This window comes from Desarmillaria tabescens (assembly GCF_030435595.1).
Source record: "Desarmillaria tabescens strain CCBAS 213 chromosome Unknown EV420scaffold_32, whole genome shotgun sequence".
Taxonomy (NCBI): Eukaryota; Fungi; Basidiomycota; class Agaricomycetes; order Agaricales; family Physalacriaceae; genus Desarmillaria; species Desarmillaria tabescens.
The window spans coordinates 230,392-246,686 of NW_026848331.1; the positions used below are offsets into that span (position 1 = coordinate 230,392).

Here is a 16,295-nt window from a genome sequence, read left to right on the forward strand (position 1 = left end):
AAGACTGGCAAACCTTTCATGTCAGAGAACTTCTTTTTTTGAACTGTTGATATGCATTGTCTCTTGCCTCTTGCCTATGAGCCTCGCAGATTTTAAGGTCCACATGTACGTGACAAAGGAGCTGTGGGCTTATATGGGGCAGTATGAGAATACAGAGAGTTGGACTAATATCACGATCCTAGGGCTGGCGCATCATTTCCATGTCTTCTTATCATGGTTGACTCAACCCCTGTATACTAGATGCACCATATGCTGGTTTTCCGGAACATACACAATTTTGCAGCAGCAATATTCTGATTATATGCAGACTGGGATAAGGAACTCGAGGATACTGTGATGGCTTACTGGGTAGAGCTGAGTGCTGATAAATGGATGAAGGAAGAACACAAGATGAAATGTGTGTAATCCTTGCTCTGCTGATTCTCCAACTGAACTCAAGTGTTGTATAGTCTATCAAGTTGCCGCCAAAGTACATGGTCATAACCCTTGCTTCTACTAAGTTGACCTCTGCATCCATGCCCTCCTTCTCAACAAAGAGGTCAGCTATGTCCCACCATTCACCATCATCTTAGAAGCTAGGAAGAACGGTGAGTACTATTCCTATTTTCTTCTTATTCTGTCATGGCTTATCACCCACATAGGCAAGGCTTGTGTGCTCTTCACTCACCCCTCCCACTGCCCACCATCCTCCATCCTCAACACCCTGCCAAGAACATGCGGAAGCATCACCTGTGCCAACTCCAAGTGTATTGGAATGTGGCATATCAAGGACTGCTGGAGCCTCCATTATCTGAGCTCCATGGTCTGAGAGCTCCAGCACTACAAAGACTGAGTTGTGTGTAACCTTTGGGGATGCAAAGTGGTATAGACAAGTCTGATGCAGTGTATTTTCATACACATCTGTTATAGTTATTAGTCCATGAATTTAATTATTGTTGTTACATTTTTCTTTTATTTTTTTGTAAAACAAAAAAAAACATAGGACTTGGACCTGCCACATAGGTGCATTGGCCCTCACCAACTAGTTTGAGACCGGACACTTTGCAATTGATTGACCACTGAACACCAATGGGAGGAAAGGAAGTTTGTTTTATTAGTTATCAGTGGGGTCTTGTCGTTGCTGGGTATAATTGATTATTGCCTGTCTCACGGCCTTTCAGGAGTTATTATGACCTTGGCAAAAAATATCAAATTAAATGCGGAAGCATTTATTAGAAACTATACAAAATAACTGCCTTTCCTTTTAGTTATGTACTCCAAGCATCATACCTCCTGTTTTGCCTACTGAACGACATTGCAGAATAGCTGCATCATGGAGCAGTGTCTTTGGTTTATCATTCTGACATCGATGATCGAGAGGAAAAAAAATTACAGGATTCGTACAAGTACTAAGCATAGAACTGAAAGTAAAACTGGACAGCAGAAAATGACATCAATCCCCTCTCGTCGTGGACTCCCCTGTCACTGAAATAGTCAGGTGATCTGCAAGATATTGTCGTTTCATTTCCTCGACACGACTCATACCTGGATAATAGTCCATTATATCATACATGTACGATGGAAAGGGTCTGATTCCCTCTGAAGACGATCAATCACCATGAGATGCATTCAACAAGCCAACACATTCACCTTCTGCCTCACGAAAAATTCGAAGCTGACTGGGGGTCAGCTCGCGCTCCTGCTCCTTTAGGAGCTCAATATCAACAGGCCCAGAGGAACCGGGTTCACTTGACTGGCCACCATGGTAACTCTGCCCATGATCTCCTGGTTGGCTTACATGACTGTCTCCCTCACATCTATGCCTTTGACTTGGCGGTGATTGATCAGAGGAGCTTGCAGATCTATCACTCTCCTGCTTCCTCCTCCTTTTCTGGGGTGTTTGTGTTGGTCTGTGCTGAGTGATGGTCGTGATAGCCCATGCAAAACAGGCAAACAGTGCATATCCCTCAATACGAAAGGGTATCTTCATAGTACGCAGGTGGTAAGGCTCTGCCAACCCAATCGTGCTTGAAGCAAAAAAGAATGCTACGAATTTGCCGCAGAACGGAAAGATGATGAATGAAGGTTGATCTATGCAGTCGTGGAGGCCCGATTCCAAACTGATTATTTGGCAGACGTCATCGATGGGGCGGGCCTTGCGTTGGTCAAGAGGTAGACCAAAAGTGAAATACGTGTGGAGTATATGTTCGTTATACTATACAAATGCACACGTTGGATTAGAAAATGTGTAAGAGGAAGAAGAGGCAAAAATGAACCCATTCCACATAGGCCTGTGGAACTAGATGCACCGCTCGAAGTTCTTGATCAAAACCCGAGAGCGCACAAAACTTGTCAATCCCTTTGACATGATTACAGATTTTGTTGCATGACGTCTCTAGAACCATGTCTTCTAGGCCTGTGCTGGGTGTCTTGAGTTTGTCCATCATGAGCCATCGTTCTGGGACGTCCTGCCGGGGGAGTGGCTCCCAATCGGAGAAATTTGTGCATAGCAGGTAGTCGGTAGGCACGTTATCATCCTCCAGAAAGAAGAAGTACCGTAGACCCATAAGAAATCCATCCATCGGTGTAGAAATCTTGTTTGCATGGTCAGAAGTAGAAGACAAATATCCCTTGCCAGCAAGGACAAGGCACGCGTCGAGAACGAACGAATGAGGAATTCCCCATTGCACGACGCCAGCCTCGAGAATTTTCTGGCGACGACCTAGTACCAAAAACGCATTACGAATCGGGTGGAATATGGCTATCGGTTCAACGCGGTCGATGTGAGGGGCTAACGATGGTCGTGGTTGAAGGGAATCAGCCATGAATGCAAAACAATGAATGAAACTATGGAAACTGGATCGAAGATAGGGGCAGTAATCCGAAAAGGTATGTGATGAGTCAGCATTCCTGCTCGTCGACCATCACGGTGACGGCCAGTACATCTGAAAAATACTTGAATTGAGCTCGATAGGCCTGCCAGGACAATAGTCTTCTGTCAATTATTGAACCCGTTGTACGTGACGATGAGCTACCGTGGACGCCGACGGTATAGAGGTGAGATTACTGCAACTTTGCCAAATTTCTAGCCATCCGAATCTTTCTTCCAGACGACTACGACCGACGCGAGGTCATCGAATCTCCTCAAGACAAGCTCAAATCCGCGATTTTCAAGCTTGGAGAGGTGGTGAGTCGCCCTGCGAAGCTTCACTGTTCGGCTGTAACTGTTGCGCTGTAGGATCCGGTCGAGGAACTGCCCCACCTAGAAAAGCAGATTCGTGCTCTCGTTCCTCCTGTCATCCCTAGTCTATCAGAGGCCTTTCGGATAGGGTGCGTTTGACGCGTCCTCGTTCTCTTTTTCGACCCAGCTCATCATTGCTTAGGGTGACGGAGCAGCCGTACAAAATCCCATACTATGCTGCCTTGCTGCGACTCCTACACGAACAGCCAGACGGAGAACCCTCGTTGGGACGTCAAATTCTTGAAGATATATGGAAAGGATTCCAGACATATGTTGATCAGCTTTCATGGAGAGAAACTCGGTTCTGCGTGCGTTACCGCTGTGCATATGCCAATAACCTTACGCTTATCATTTGCCCAGATACATTTCTTCGCCCATCTGACGCTAGCAAACTTGGTATCGATAGACTCACTCGTTGGTCTTCTTCAATCTCTCACTGCCGTTCTCGACGAATTCGGTGTTTCCCATGGACGGGCGAAGCGCGCTGCTTTGTGTGCTGCTGAGGGGTTGATGATTGCTGGCTCTATTATCAAGACGAATCACGCCTCCAATGCCACGGACATTGTCAATGCTATCGCGGCATTCAACGAAACTACGACAAGCGCAAAATGGATTGTTCATCCAATGATGGCTTTACCTTCGACAGGCGTCATCACTGACAATGCGGATGAGGTGAGTACGGAGATCATGTTCATCCTTCCTTTTCTCACCTTGTAACAGCTCTTAGATATCCTGCTAGCGTCTCTCGGAGCTCTCGAAAAATCGGGATATGCAGAATCATTGACCTCATTTCCTCGTCCATATGCTGATTTCCCAGTTCTTGATCTGGAGTCCTTCACCCCCTTTGCTCTTCCTTCTGTCCTCGTCCCCCCAGAAGTTATCGAGCTAGAAAACGAAATGGGAGACGACGCACCAATCAAAAAGGAAGAATGGCCTGAATACTTTATCCGTTTATTCGAAAATGACGTGTGTTCTCTTGTTTTCTCTTTTTCTCGTCATATGTTGCTGAGCTCTTGAATCTAGATCTCTCCTGACTTTAACACGCCAGAAGGTTACGCTGTTCGCACTGACCTCGTATCGATACTCGATATATTTGAAGTCAATCGGAAGGAGTGCGCACGAATCCTTCTTGAGTACCCCAAATGGACGCTTCCGGGAACCTTCAAGCCAAAACCTGGAGCTCCCGTTGTCGATATCGAGCCCGTACCAGGAAGAGGCTGGCAACTAGAGAGTACAATTATTGAGGTAAAATGTGTCTTGGCCATCGTCTCGCCTGCGACTAACCAATTTTTTTCCAGACCATCCTTGGAGCTTTCTTCATTCTCCCTGAATCATCACAAAAGTCCATCTACTACATAAGCGTCATCACGGAACTTTGTAAACTGTCCCCTTCGACCGTGGGCCCCGCCGTCGGAAAATCGATCCGTAAATTGTACGGATATCTGAGCGACGGGTTGGATTTGGACATAGCTCGGCGGTTCTCCGAATGGTTTGCTGTGCATATGAGTAACTTTGGTTTCCAATGGGTGTGGAAGGAATGGTCCGCTGTCTTCTTTTCTGTTCACTAAATGTGATTTTGATGGCGTCCTTGTAGGCTTCCCGACCTTGCCTTGGTGACTCAGAACCCCCGGCGTGCGTTTATGCGCCGTGCTTTGGAGTACGAAATTCGATTGGCCTACTACGAACGTATCGCAAAGACACTGCCAGAACCTATGCAAGATCCCGAGGCGTATGTTCTACCTAAACAGGCGCCGGGGCCCACTTTCGAGTTCGACGATCCTAGTAAGACTATGCTCATTGATTTGGATTATTTTTAATGACGAAACTGTCAGTCAATCCCCATCATGACAACGCACAATCAGTGCTGAATCTGTTTAGAGGGAGGGCAAATGCGGAAGATGTTATCTCTCACCTCGACGCACTCAAGTCCTTGGTTGAGGCGTCAGAAGACGGACATGTAAATACCGACACAATCGTTCGCTCCATCACCATTCAATCGCTGTTGCACATCGGTTCTCGCTCTTTCTCTCACCTTTTGAACGCTATAGAGCGCTACCTCCCCTTGCTCCGACACATCGTCAACAGCGGTGCTACCGGAAACGTAGAAGCTAAAACGGACGTTATGAACGCCGTAGCCCGTTTCTGGAAGCACAACTCGCAGATGGTGGTCATAGTATTTGACAAACTGATGCAGTATCAAATTGTGGATCCAACGGACGTGGTGGCGTGGACGTTTGAACATGGAGCGGAGGATGATGTGTTGGGTAGTCCGTTGGCGCTAGGCGTACTGCAGTGGGATTTGCTAAAGGGTGCGTTGGATAAGGGAAATGGGAGGGTGAGCATCGCGAGGAAGAAGTTGACTGTGCTGAGGAAGGAAGACGATGATACGCGAGCTAGGGCCATTGCTGAAGATGGGGCCGGTATGGAGGTCGATGCTGAAGCCAAAAAGAGTACCTTCTCTTCTTTTGCTTGTGTGATCTCAGTTATTGATTGGTTGTGTTCGCAGATGAGATGCCTGAAAATCCTGCGCTCACGAGCGCCATTAAAGCATTTTCGACCTTGACCAAAGAGCAGAAATCCATATTGTCGCGAACGTTGGAGGGTTTCACGTCGTACTTGGTCCCTCCTGATACTTCGAACCCCGACGTCATCACGGAAAAGGCATGGCACAACCGGGCTAACTGGGGCAAGGAAGAGTGGAATGCCTGGGAGACTTGGGGATGGTATCGGCATTTCTGCAGAGTGGTATGTGGTTCCCCTTTCCTTTGTTTGTTTGTGGGTTGTGCTGATCTGGGATTTTTTTAGTATTCGCCGTATTTGCGCACGTTCTCGACGACGGTGTCGACGGTATCGTTTGCGAGATTGGAGGGCTCGACGGACCCTGCTGCTGCGTTAGTCCAAAAAGTGTTTAATGTGGCTGTTGGGCAAGAGTAAGGTTTATACTGTCTTTTGTATCTGTCTGATGCTTCGAGATAATATATGACTATGATATCACCTGCTAGCCTTCCAGATGTGTCCGTGCCGACTTGCCGGCATGCTCTCCCTCAATAGTCTGGCTGATTGATTCCGACCACATTCACCTTTCACCTCGTCGAACTAATGACCATGCTTCATGGATTCCGACGGCCTTGAAGACCAATGGGATTGCAAAGGATTAATCAGGACGGCGTCGATTCGATCTCTTGAATAGTAAGATCTGCACTGACCTGAGGGTTTCGCTTCTCAATGTGTTTATGTCCTGCGAGCATTGGGACATGCAACGTACGTGTTGTGATCCACAGTCAATCATTGTGTTGGACGAAGACCTTACTTCCGATAGTGATAAGGTACTCCCAAACTTGGTCAAGTAAAACTTCGTTTGTCTGTCATCTTGACTCTGTTCTTTTCACCACGGGAGCGCGCTAGGTGGTGACAGGATTTCCAAGCACAAATCTATGAGAGAACGACATAAAACAGTCTCATTCGAAGTGGGCAGATTTGTTACAAATTTTGAGGGTTGTGCATAGAGCGCAGTAACCAACAGAATTCATACAAATCCATACCAACATCGCAATCGTTATTTCCTTGAAGACTGTTTAGGGATTCCGACCAATCTCTTGGCCAAGTCTTGTGCATATCCGCACATTGTAAGGGTGGCTATAAGGATAGGTGATTAGCAAAGAGGCTAAAACATGATACTGAACAGGCCACTCACGATTCCATGATCCAGAGGAAGGGAACAGTGCACCACCAGTCACATAAACGTTATTGCAACCTCTGGGGTTATATCCTGGGCCGACCGACGCTTGTTTATCTACATCCAGGTCGTCACTCATGTAGAGGGTCGAACTTTCATGAACTACGCCTGGGATATGAATACTCTCTTCTTTTGGTCGTTCTTTCTTCCAACTAGCGGACGAATCGTGCCAGTACTCAAGATCAGCAGCCCTATCATCTGCCATGACTTGGATCGCATCATATCTGTGGATGTACATTTGAATTACACTCATCGCTCACGAAGTTGGTGTAAACAACGTACGTAGCTTTGTCCATGATATCCCAGAGCTCCTTGTCCTCCTGAGCTACATCAACTTGCAGACGAATGTTTGTAGTCACATCCGGGTTCTTCAGGTTTTGCTTTACCCAAGAATGCGGGTTCTTCTCGGATAGTTCTCCCAACGTCGCGCACACTGATTGAAGATTGTTTGTTTTTGTCGCAATTAGTTCAAAAAACGACGTTAACGGAGAGTGAGACAAACCTAAGACGATATGACGCTCGGAATCCACCAACTGTGCCTCCGTGGCAGCAGCAGCATAATCGGGACACAACCTCGCAGCATCTTCCGCGTCCGTCTCGGGATGAGGCGAGTGAATAGCCGTAACCTGGATATGATATTGGTGCTGTGTTTTGGGGTCCTTGCCAGCCACATAGGTTGCTCCAATCTCAAGATGATCCTTAAAACCGTCTTCACCAGACTCCTCGGTAATAGGGAAGCGAGCAGCAATGTGAGTGAGGAAGTGACCGCTGAGGCGCGCCCCAGCACGATCTCTGAGATCATCTCCGAGGGAGTTCATTAAGATGGTAGTGGCGGGTATGGCGCCTGTTGCGAGAATGATATTCGTCTTGCCTTGAGGGAAACAAAGGGCACCGCGAGATGTATGAAGGATGTTTGCACGACGTTCAGAATCTTCGGGATCGACCTCAAAGCGTTCAACCACTGTGTCGGTGGTAATCATAAGAGGGCTGCCTTGCTTCTTGTCCGCCAGATGACGTTGACGTTCGTAGATCTTCAACAACGGCCCAGGTGTGGAGAATTTGTTGAAAATGGTTTTGAAGAGGGAGGTAGTCATGCCCACAGCAAGTCTAGCAGATTCTGCAGAGTCGGCGTCTTGAATTTTCCCGGCTTTTACACCAGCAATGAGCCTCTCATCGATATCTTTCTGAAGTTTTGCGAATACAGGATCGTCAAGCTTGTCTGTGGGAGTGACATGAAGGAGTTCTTCGGCGTCCGTCCAAAATTCCTCCGTTGAGGCTGTTTCAAGCATCGTGTTCGGAAACCCCCGCATGAGTTCGAGAGTTGGGCGAGGGCACCAAGCAGACCAGAAAGTGCTACGCCCGCCAAAGAAGGGACAAGATCCATGCATGTACTATTGAATGTATTAGACGGTTTACAAAATGAAGGACTTTAGACCAACCTTGAGCTCGCTATTGAACGTTTTGGAACTCAACTGCCAGGGAAAGGTCTCCGAAGGGCCTCCAAGAACGAGCTTGAAGGGAAGAGGAAGATTCTATAATAAATATTAGCATACAAGCGACTATTGGATGATAGAAATCCGCCTGACCTGGAAGTGCTCAGGAAGCCAGAATCCTTGAAGATAAAATAATAAGACAAGTCCATGTACAAATACCAAATACCGCCTCACCTCCTCTTTCGAGTACAAGAATCTTCCTTTTAGGTTCCAACTTGAGAGCTGTATCGATGTATGCCAATGCACACAAGCCACTTCCGACAACGACATCATCGAACTCGCCATGATCTATGGAGAGTCAGATAACCATGGTCGAAGCAAATATTTTCCTATCAAGAATAGCACTCCAAGTTGGGTCATCGACAAAGTAATGACTAGCAGTAGCGAACGCAGGCGTAGGAGACTGAATGCCTGGCTGAGGGAAGCCCCAAGCATTCGCAGGGGTTCTGGGTGCGTCGACAGCTGGGAGAATGGGCGGTTTCCCAACACGATGATGGAAGGAAGGGACAATAGAATGCGCAGTTTTGAGATAATCCATGGTGATTGTAGCAGATGTAGGTATTGCTGATAGTACGTCGGATGTTCTGACTCTTTATACTGAGGGTCAAGAGTCGGGTGATCATGACGGTCACGGCACTACCGCCATGCCAAGGGGTTAGCTTTGTACAGGTGGTTTCCGGGCTTGATGGTCCTCCGAGCTTATGGTACATAAAGTAGGAGGAATTAGACCTCTAATCTTCAGGATATGCATCAGCTGAAGATCCTTGGCAGCGGTGTTTGCGAGTATAGCACACTCACTCGGCGGCATTCCCAGCGTCATTACGAAACACATTGAACCAGTTGGTATACAATCATTTATGATGTTTATATTGCTTATGTGTCTTGCGCATTCGACGGTGTCTAATCTGACCGCAATCGGACGCGTTAACAGCCTGGGTACGTGTTCATGACCGTCTCAAGTATTGATATCGATCTGTTTAAGTTTGATTCCGCACAGCCAGCTCAGTGAGATTCTTCTGGAGCATCTGTAAACGAATCTTAAACCTTTCAGATATGAGGCTCAAGTAGAATAGACTCACTGTCAAATGCCAACGTCATTCCTGCTACGTAGATAAACTTGAAGGTTTTGGGACAAACGAAACGCCGGATTTTTGGCACTTCTCAAGTTCCCCGTTTTAATTCTTGCCTAAACATCGGCATCACCATCACAGAAGCTTGCGGGCGATAACTTACAAAGGAAAGGGGGGAATAAACTCGCTCTCGAATAGCCTTGAATATCCCAATGAACTTTGCGAGACGAGATCGATAGCGTCGCGCCAGGATATAGGTTGCCTAAGGACAAAACAGTCAGGCAAGAGAGCACCGAATTTTTGTATCACGACACCGGGTAGTCCATAGACTAACCAGCTTTTCTTCTGAGAAGATCACGGAAAATTTGAAGGCGCCGCAGAATACTGTAAAGCTGTTTTATCTAGAAGGATGGTTACGAGGATGGAAATAGAAATCGTGGAGAACAAATACTCTAGTAGTCACGTCAGTTCGCGTTCACGAAGCGGATCTCCCGAAAGAACTCTGTCGTTGTTAATGTTGAATCCCTGAGCGCTAGTCAGCGCCACTGAACAGTTCGTGATGCAGAAGGCGAATGCGAGATGAGCTGGTTTTATTGGTCGTATTGATAAGACAGGCAATACTGGACCATACCCAACAGCGATGAGATTCCGAATGATCAATAGCATGATCCCAATATGTAGCTTTCCGTTGGTCAAACACTCGCAGCATCAAATCCCACCTTCTCCAGGGCAGAAAGGAGCTCGATAGTAAGTATGGCCATTGCAGATATATGGCATTTCGAGCCTTGAACCGATTAGGGGAGTTGAGCGAGTAAAACCCTGACCGGTAATAATGTCAAATTGATGGCATGGCTCTTGTTGGAAGGGCTTTTCGGGGGTGTTATACGCGAAGAGCATGTCGAGCTGTTTGACATGTGGGGGGAAGACGCAGGTGAGGATGTGGATGTATTGTATACTTGTCGGACATGAGGAAGGCTTTAAAACGGTCCACCGCAATAGACCCCGGATGCATAGCAATGGACCGACAGTGGCTGATGAGATAAACCGCAAGGTAAGGGTGGGCTGCTTCAACGAGAGGCAAAGGATGTAGTCCAAGTAAGGAATTGACAGAATATAAGCGAGAAGACTGTAAGACTGTTGTATTGGTCGACTCCGCTATATACAAGCTCGGGTAAACAATAGCAAATTACTATCAAAGACCCCGTGAGGCGCTAAGTCTGGCATACGTAAAGGGATGATCGCATGAACAAAAGGCGTTCCTTGTCGAATAAGGTCGCTGAGATGAGCTCGATGACTTCAACAGGCAAAACGGGACATGCATAAAAGTTCGAGTAAAAAGGTGTCTGAAAATCAAATATCCAGACTGCGCAGTCAAGTGCAAATGAAGCCCACCTTGTTATCTTCCAAGCCAGGCTCTTTCACCTGCAGAGGTGCGGCTATGCACCCTGAAGTCGGCCCAAGTCCAGGTTATATGTGGAATTGAATCAGGCTTATGAGACTAGTACGTTGCCGAAAGTTTTTCAGACAATCGAACTACATTCGCGTACTGAAAGTGAAGGTGTGTATAAGCAGTATCCATGCACGGAAATATTACATTGCAGCAAGAAGACAAAAAGAAAAGAGAATGTTCCAGGGGTACACACATGCAATAATAATATAACTAGCAAGCGCTACTGAAACTTTTCCTTGTAAATCCACGCTAGGCCGATATCGCTCTGTCCTTGGGCGACCTGTCGCGAAGGTTAGTTGAATGAAAAAAGTATAAAAAGAAGATGCAAGAGACTCACAGCCTTCCTATACCACCTCGCCGCCTCCTTCCTGTCCTTCTTGCATCCCTTCCCGTTGGCCAAACAGAACGCCAAATCACTCTGAGCATCAGGGTCTCCTAACCGGGCAGCAGTTGTATAGTAGTTCTATTGTCCGCGATCAACATCCGACGACAAAAAAGAAAGAAAAGAACACACCACAGCCATCTTCTGGTCCTTAGCCACTCCCCAACCATGAAAGAAACACTGCCCAACTTCATATATCGCGAGGACCAGCTCACTCTTGATCTCTTCTTTCCCGCTCATACCCTGCTGATGTTCGAGTTCGCCTAGCGCAAGCTCAGCCGCTTTCCTCAGCCAGCTGAACCCCGTCTTCTCGTTCTTCGGGCACCCCCATCCATGTCGCAGTGTCAACCCCCACATGAGCATCCCCACTCCGCAGCCTCCGTCGATCATGGCGCTCTTCTCGAAACATGAGGCGGATTCGGTCAGTCTGTTTGCTTCGTGGTGGGTTATACCTAGTTGGAGATAGTCGGCTTGGGATTTGGGTGCTGGAGTGGTTGTTGGAGGGGGTGGTTGGCTGGTTGGCTGAGGGACGGGGTTGGGTTGTGATTGAGCTCCTGGTGGGAAGTGAGATGATGAAGGACTTGAGCCTGAGCTTCCGTTATCGAGTTGATAGAAGGAATATGTCGAGTACAGACTCGCTGGAGAGTCTGCACGCACAGATGGCGGTTTACGAGGGAGTGAAATGGCTTCTGGACGGTGTACAGAGAGCATGTTGGGGCTTGGATAGGGATTGGACAGCACTGCTGCTGGGCTATGTATTGTGTCTGTTGGGCTTGGCGAACGTGATCCTGATCCCAGCTGAGACAAAAGTGAACGGCGACTATTCTGGAAATGGTCTGGCGGTGCAGGGAATTGAGACGGTGAAGGGCTTGATGCAGGGGAGGAATAATAAGATGAACTAGGACTCCGCCCGTTCCGTTCGAGAACTCTTCGTTTCCGATCTTCCAGCTCAGCTGGGGACTCTTCAGAGGAGAGAGATGGGCGAACGGGTCGCGAGTAGTTGTTGGTTACTGCAGAGCGAAGGATGGGAGTTTTGCCTGCAGGGCGAATGGGTTCGTCTGGTACTGGCGAAACGAATACGGTCGGGACAGGGGAGTCTGGGCCCGCAGCATAGGCGTCGTATACGTCGTCGTCGTTTGCCAGGTGCTTGTGAGGTGAGGTGCCATGGGATTCCCACGAGTCGCGAATGGCTGGGGCAGAAGAATATATGCTCTCCTCGTCGTAGTAGTGATAATCGTCCGGATATCCTTGCGATGAGTCGCCTGAAAAGTCGAGGTATGAGTTGTCATCTTTCGATGACCTTGTTGCTGTAGAGCCGCGAGAGAAATGACTGTGGAGAAGTGGCGAAGAAGGGGTGAGGTGATGGCCGGGGGTGCTGCGGCTGCTGTCTTGGGGGCGTCGTTAGGTGATTACTGGGACCCGAAGGATTCTGAGTAGGGTATGTGAACTGGGGGTTCAATCTAGAGCTATTCGAGGAATGAGCTGGTGGAAGCCTGACTGGCTGGGGTATATTCTGGCGCCTGCCTAGTGCTTCTAGCGGCGATGGATGCTGCAAGGAATACGGCGACGAGGGTTGATACGGTCTACTCGTGGCCATCATGATTGAAACGTTGAAAGAGGGTAATAGGAAAGGAAAGGCTTGCCAGAGAATGGCCACTTGCTGTTGAGAGAATGAAAAGAAAAGAAGATACAATTGGATCCATGGGCCGGCAACAAAACGTTATTGATCATCGTACCGTACTACGCCCGGTTTACATAATAGACTTGGTATCGCCTAGCTTGGCCTCGACAGTCAACAGCGGCTTATTTTCACCGGTACAACCGATAATCGCCTATATGCAAGTACAAAAGACGCTACGACGGACATACAGGGAGAGAAGACCGATGCCACTTTTAACGTTCAATACCTTTTATTTGCCAAGGATCTTCCTGCGATTTAACGTTTAACCGTTCAGGTTTGTCAAGTTGTGCGATATATCGGATAAAGGCACGTATCAAAGCGCATCAAATTATCAAATGACCATTTGAACAGCGCAGCTGAGACGGCAGAGAGGAGGGACTCAGGGAGGGAGCAATGTGCTTGGCCACCTGACTTCAGCTATCAGCACGATAAATTGAAGCATATACATTGGTAACTTCTCTCTCCGTAAAGAGAGGACCGGTTCAACCGTTCAGGCCCAGCCAGGCCTGAGTTCCTATGTATACACACCAAAATCCTAAGCGCACGGATAATAGGACACACTGCACAGAATCTCCAGCCTCCCTTTGCGTGAGGAAGTGACGTGTAACGAGCCGGCCTTTGGCCCGGTCCTTACCCTTCATTTCTCCCCCTCGTTGTCGCTCCACCGTTCTCGACGCACCCGATAGGATCTATTTGATATTAGCTAGTAGTATATAAGAGCTACGTACTGCTGTAGTAGCTCGGGTTTTTCGCAACGACCAGCCTTTACACCTGTCACACACTGCGTGAAACTCCTTCATGAGAGTACGTGACTTTCGCCACCCTCTCATATTTTTGACAGCTCCATTGGCTGTTTCTCTGCTTATTTCTATATCTCTCTCTCAACTACATCTGCGCTTTTTTTTTCTTTAAATCTCTTTCTCTCTCTCTTCGTCGATCTCTGGAAAACCGAGGCTTGATCACCCGAGGCCACTCCGATTTCGACACTGTATCTTCTGTATACCTATTAGGATGTCTCGTTACGCCTTGCGCAGCCGCCGCAACACTGTTGCAACAGGGCCAGCCTTGCCAAGGGTGGAGAGTCCTTTATCCGAGTTATCTGGTGAGCTGTCCCCAGATATCCATAATACTAAAATCCCGGCAGAATCCAGCACTGCGAGTGCTCAGGGCTCTGCTCCTGGTCCGGCTGCAAGCCGTGTTCCAGCGTCTGGCAACGCCACGCTGAGGAACCCTCCTTCTGCTCATGTACAAGCGGAGGAGGAGAAATCGTCTCCTTCTGACTTGGAGGATGATGAGGATGTCAGTTCCCAAGGGAATCTGACTGCTGCGGGTATTTCAAAGAAGAATTTGTCTCGTAGTAATGTAGAATATGATGATGAATCTGATACATCTAGTTCTAGTAGTAGCATGGAATCTGAGAAAGCATCTAGTAAGACTGATGCTGAGGAACCTACTCCTCTTCAACCGGCAAGGCCTGCAAGGCTTCATCGTACTCAGAGTCTGGATGACCTGAGTAGGAATGCAGTTCGCTTTAAGGAGCAGCATAAAGCAAAGAAGCTCACCAAGGAACAAGCTTCTACAGTTAGGGCTGCAGAACGTAATCTGACTGCCGAGCAGCGAGAAATCCTGGCAAAACATCAGGATAAGGTTGCTCAGAAGCAGGCTCGCAACCCACCTGAAACCCATAATGCAACACCAGGCCCAAGCTCATATGTTGCAAAGGGAAAATTTGCTGATCGTAACCAGGAAGTTGATGATTCGGAATTGGACATTGAGGCTCAATGTGAGGCGCTCAAGAACTGGAACCAGGTCCGTGATGAGATCCAGGAATCACTTGATGGTCATCAGGATGAACTTGAACCTGAAACGCACCATGAGGATGGATTCGCAAAGGTCAGAAAGTCTTCTAAGCGGACTAAAGCTTCTGGCAAGTCCAAGGCTTCGCGAACTAAGAAACTGGTTGGTAAGACTGGCCGGTATGATGTTCTCGAGGTTGAGGAAACTTCTGATGAAGATCCTGAGGATGCTGAACCGAAAAAATACCAGAAAAAGCCTATGAAATCAAAGAAAAGGACTTCTAAGAAGAAGAATGTTCATAATCTTGAGCCGCTGGCAAGCGCATTTGATCGTCGGATGGAAGAGGTGGTTCAGGGCAAGTCCAGAGCACCCTTAAGCAGTCATCATGGGAGCTGGCATGGCTCTACTCGTCCAACAGATCAGCTTCTGGCTGATAGCTTCTTAGCCAATGTTCTAAAAGTTGGTAAATCTAAGAAGAAAGCCTCACCAGAACGTAAACAGAAGCTCAATAGGAAGAAGAATGTTAGCGACCGATTTCACAAACAAGATCAAACAACTAAGCGTGACTCGCACTTCGGTCAGGCACTTTATGTTGTCCGCAGGTTTGCGTTAAGGGAGCTATCGCTTAGTTGAGCGAGAGTGAGTTCAGACTAAGTTATCGGGTGAATAAACTTTAGTTCGAGACTGAGGTGTAAGACCTGCAGTCGAGCTACTTAAATACAGTTTGGGTCGTGCTAAATATACTACAAGTGTCTGCAACGGTGCGTTAAACGTACTGAACCCTCATGGTGGAATGCGATCAAGTCTGGAGAATTAGCATAGCAGGATTACGGTGGGGTCGATAAGATAAGATAAGACGCAAAATCGTAATATTACCCCCCTGTTAAGGCAGTCGTCCCGACTGTGACATAGTTTGGTTTTGGGAGGTAGGCGCCCACCAGGGAAGGTGCGTTTGGTTTTACCAGGTATTCTTGAATTGCCTGTACCAAGGGGTGGTCGACTTCTGACTCTGTCACAGATTCGTGTTCGGACCATGAGTCTGATTTGTCTTGGTCTTCCCACCATTCAGCGGGAGGTCGAGTGATAAATGAGACTTGTTCGAAGTCTTCAATTGCGTCCCTCGCATTGTCCAGGTCTTGTTCGTCCACCCAAGAATTTTCTTCTCTTGGATACCCTTTCCACTTGACCAGGTATTCGATCCCCGTACGTCGTCTTCGTCCTCTTCCTCATGCTCTTTCCCTTCGGTCTACGATTTCCTCCACTTCATACTGTTCTTGTCCGTCTACGAGGTCTGGTGGTGGAGGCAAGGGCTGTATTTGGATTGGGAACTCCGGCGGGTGATAAGGGGTGAGAAGACTTTCATTAAAACGATCATGGATCTTCCATGAAGAAGGAAGATGCAGTTTATATGCGGAGGCGCCATGTTTGGATAACACTTCGAATGGTCCGACGCATTTATCCCCTAA

General features: G+C 47.8%; 6 protein-coding genes across 6 annotated transcripts; 3 read left to right on the forward strand and 3 right to left on the reverse strand.

Annotated features, from left to right (window-relative positions):
* Nucleotides 1-336: 336 nt before the first annotated feature.
* EV420DRAFT_1482324 (uncharacterized protein) lies at nucleotides 337-808 on the forward strand (the record flags this gene model as incomplete). Its single annotated transcript, XM_060469892.1, has 3 exons — nucleotides 337-397; nucleotides 501-587; nucleotides 642-808. The coding sequence occupies 3 exons, from the start codon at nucleotides 337-339 to the stop codon at nucleotides 806-808; spliced, it is 315 nt and encodes a 104-aa protein (XP_060327818.1).
* A 624-nt stretch (nucleotides 809-1,432) lies between these two features.
* On the reverse strand, nucleotides 1,433-2,804 carry EV420DRAFT_1482325 (uncharacterized protein; the record flags this gene model as incomplete). The annotated part of the gene is made up of 3 exons (XM_060469893.1): nucleotides 1,433-1,524; nucleotides 1,630-2,194; nucleotides 2,256-2,804. 3 exons carry the CDS (start codon nucleotides 2,802-2,804, stop codon nucleotides 1,433-1,435), a joined length of 1,206 nt encoding a protein of 401 aa, XP_060327819.1.
* Nucleotides 2,805-2,883: 79 nt separating this feature from the next.
* Nucleotides 2,884-6,221, forward strand: EV420DRAFT_1559528 (MIF4G like-domain-containing protein). Its single transcript, XM_060473791.1, has 12 exons — nucleotides 2,884-3,036; nucleotides 3,090-3,166; nucleotides 3,218-3,309; nucleotides 3,363-3,528; nucleotides 3,581-3,892; nucleotides 3,941-4,186; nucleotides 4,244-4,465; nucleotides 4,519-4,760; nucleotides 4,815-5,002; nucleotides 5,053-5,670; nucleotides 5,727-5,965; nucleotides 6,026-6,221. The coding sequence occupies exons 1-12, from the start codon at nucleotides 3,006-3,008 to the stop codon at nucleotides 6,152-6,154; spliced, it is 2,562 nt and encodes an 853-aa protein (XP_060327820.1). The 5' UTR covers nucleotides 2,884-3,005; the 3' UTR covers nucleotides 6,155-6,221.
* Nucleotides 6,222-6,700: 479 nt separating this feature from the next.
* Nucleotides 6,701-8,987, reverse strand: EV420DRAFT_1702100 (uncharacterized protein; the record flags this gene model as incomplete). The annotated part of the gene is made up of 8 exons (XM_060479508.1): nucleotides 6,701-6,856; nucleotides 6,915-7,180; nucleotides 7,239-7,389; nucleotides 7,459-8,347; nucleotides 8,396-8,488; nucleotides 8,543-8,568; nucleotides 8,624-8,737; nucleotides 8,795-8,987. The coding sequence occupies 8 exons, from the start codon at nucleotides 8,985-8,987 to the stop codon at nucleotides 6,777-6,779; spliced, it is 1,812 nt and encodes a 603-aa protein (XP_060327821.1). The 3' UTR covers nucleotides 6,701-6,776.
* Nucleotides 8,988-10,923: 1,936 nt separating this feature from the next.
* On the reverse strand, nucleotides 10,924-12,349 carry EV420DRAFT_700910 (HCP-like protein). The gene is made up of 3 exons (XM_060483137.1): nucleotides 11,484-12,349; nucleotides 11,307-11,432; nucleotides 10,924-11,249 (listed from the first exon to the last, which is right to left on the reverse strand). The coding sequence occupies exons 1-3, from the start codon at nucleotides 12,060-12,062 to the stop codon at nucleotides 11,190-11,192; spliced, it is 765 nt and encodes a 254-aa protein (XP_060327822.1). The 5' UTR covers nucleotides 12,063-12,349; the 3' UTR covers nucleotides 10,924-11,189.
* Nucleotides 12,350-13,671: 1,322 nt separating this feature from the next.
* Nucleotides 13,672-15,462, forward strand: EV420DRAFT_1702118 (uncharacterized protein; the record flags this gene model as incomplete). Its single annotated transcript, XM_060479509.1, has 1 exon — nucleotides 13,672-15,462. Exon 1 carries the CDS (start codon nucleotides 14,044-14,046, stop codon nucleotides 15,460-15,462), a length of 1,419 nt encoding a protein of 472 aa, XP_060327823.1. The 5' UTR covers nucleotides 13,672-14,043.
* Between the last annotated feature and the right edge of the window lie 833 nt (nucleotides 15,463-16,295).